At 56.7% G+C, this 1,054-nt stretch overlaps 1 protein-coding gene across 1 annotated transcript; it reads left to right on the top strand.

Moving 5' to 3' along the window:
• Positions 1 to 852, top strand: LOC136981471 (uncharacterized). The gene has a single exon (XM_067277785.1). The coding sequence runs from the start codon at positions 1 to 3 to the stop codon at positions 850 to 852; it is 852 nt and encodes a 283-aa protein (XP_067133886.1).
• The last annotated feature ends 202 nt before the right edge of the window (positions 853 to 1,054 follow it).

The raw sequence follows: 1,054 nt of genomic DNA, 5'->3' as shown, positions 1-1,054 counted from the left end.
ATGGCTACCTCTGCCAGCCAGCCGAAGGCGATACTTCTTGTGCCGCTTCGCCCTCCGTATCATTGTCCTATTTGTCTCCCTGTATACAGAGACTATGTCAATCACGCAGGTCTCTCCCGCCACCTCCGCAGGATACATGGAGGCCACCTTGCCTTTGAGTGCCAAGCATGTGGTGTCCGCTCCTTGAAGTTGAAAAAGCTGAAGCTTCATCAAGCCAAGTCGGCTAGCTGCTTCAGCCAGCTCCCAGCCCTGTCACCCAACCACTCTGCACGAGACCCGAAGTTGCGTGGCAAGATCCCCAACAACGTCCGAGTATGTAGCAACCCTGACGATATCGATTCAGCTTCTCAAGACTCCGCTAACAGCGATTGCAACCAGTCTACCATCACCCCACCGTCCACAACCACACAAAGGACAAGGAGGCGCAGAAAACGTAACCCAACACACCAGCAGCCCGTCACCCAGGCCACTCCGCCAACGCCATCTCCACCTGATCCATGCAACGCCCAGACCACCCCTCCAGCCGCCGAGAACAGCCGCGACATGCCTCCGCTGGTGCGTCGCCCCAGACCATCGCTGTCTCCAGCTTCAACTGCTGATTCTAACCTCGGGGCCACCCCTAGCATTTCTCTCCCTACAGGTCTTACCACCTCAAGCCCACAGCCCACTGCTGCTATCCCAGCACCACTGATCAGCACAGACCCTCCGCCGCAGCCGACTGGCATCATCACCTGCCCTGTAGACTGTCGGACCAATGCCAGCCAACATCAGCCTTCCCTCTCAGACAGCCACCAATCAGCACCAACAACTAGCAGCACTCCACCGCCTTGGGTTACCGCCTGGTGTGAATAATTCAATTGTGCACTGGACTAAGACATGCTCCAGCCCATGCTAGATGACCTCATCCATCTTGCCCAACGCATGATGCCACAGCAGAGAAACGTACGCAACAACGGCCGACGTCGTAATCACCAGCACAGCCACCTACTCGACCATCGTCGCAACTCAAGCTATGCCGTAGAAGCCAGTAGAATCCAGCGCCTCTACCAATCCA

This window comes from Centruroides vittatus, unplaced genomic scaffold, assembly GCF_030686945.1.
Source record: "Centruroides vittatus isolate TY-2023 unplaced genomic scaffold, ASM3068694v2 contig_760, whole genome shotgun sequence".
Taxonomy (NCBI): domain Eukaryota; kingdom Metazoa; phylum Arthropoda; class Arachnida; order Scorpiones; family Buthidae; genus Centruroides; species Centruroides vittatus.
The sequence above is the reverse complement of the archived record's forward strand: the minus strand, read 5'-3'. Positions and strand labels throughout refer to the sequence as shown.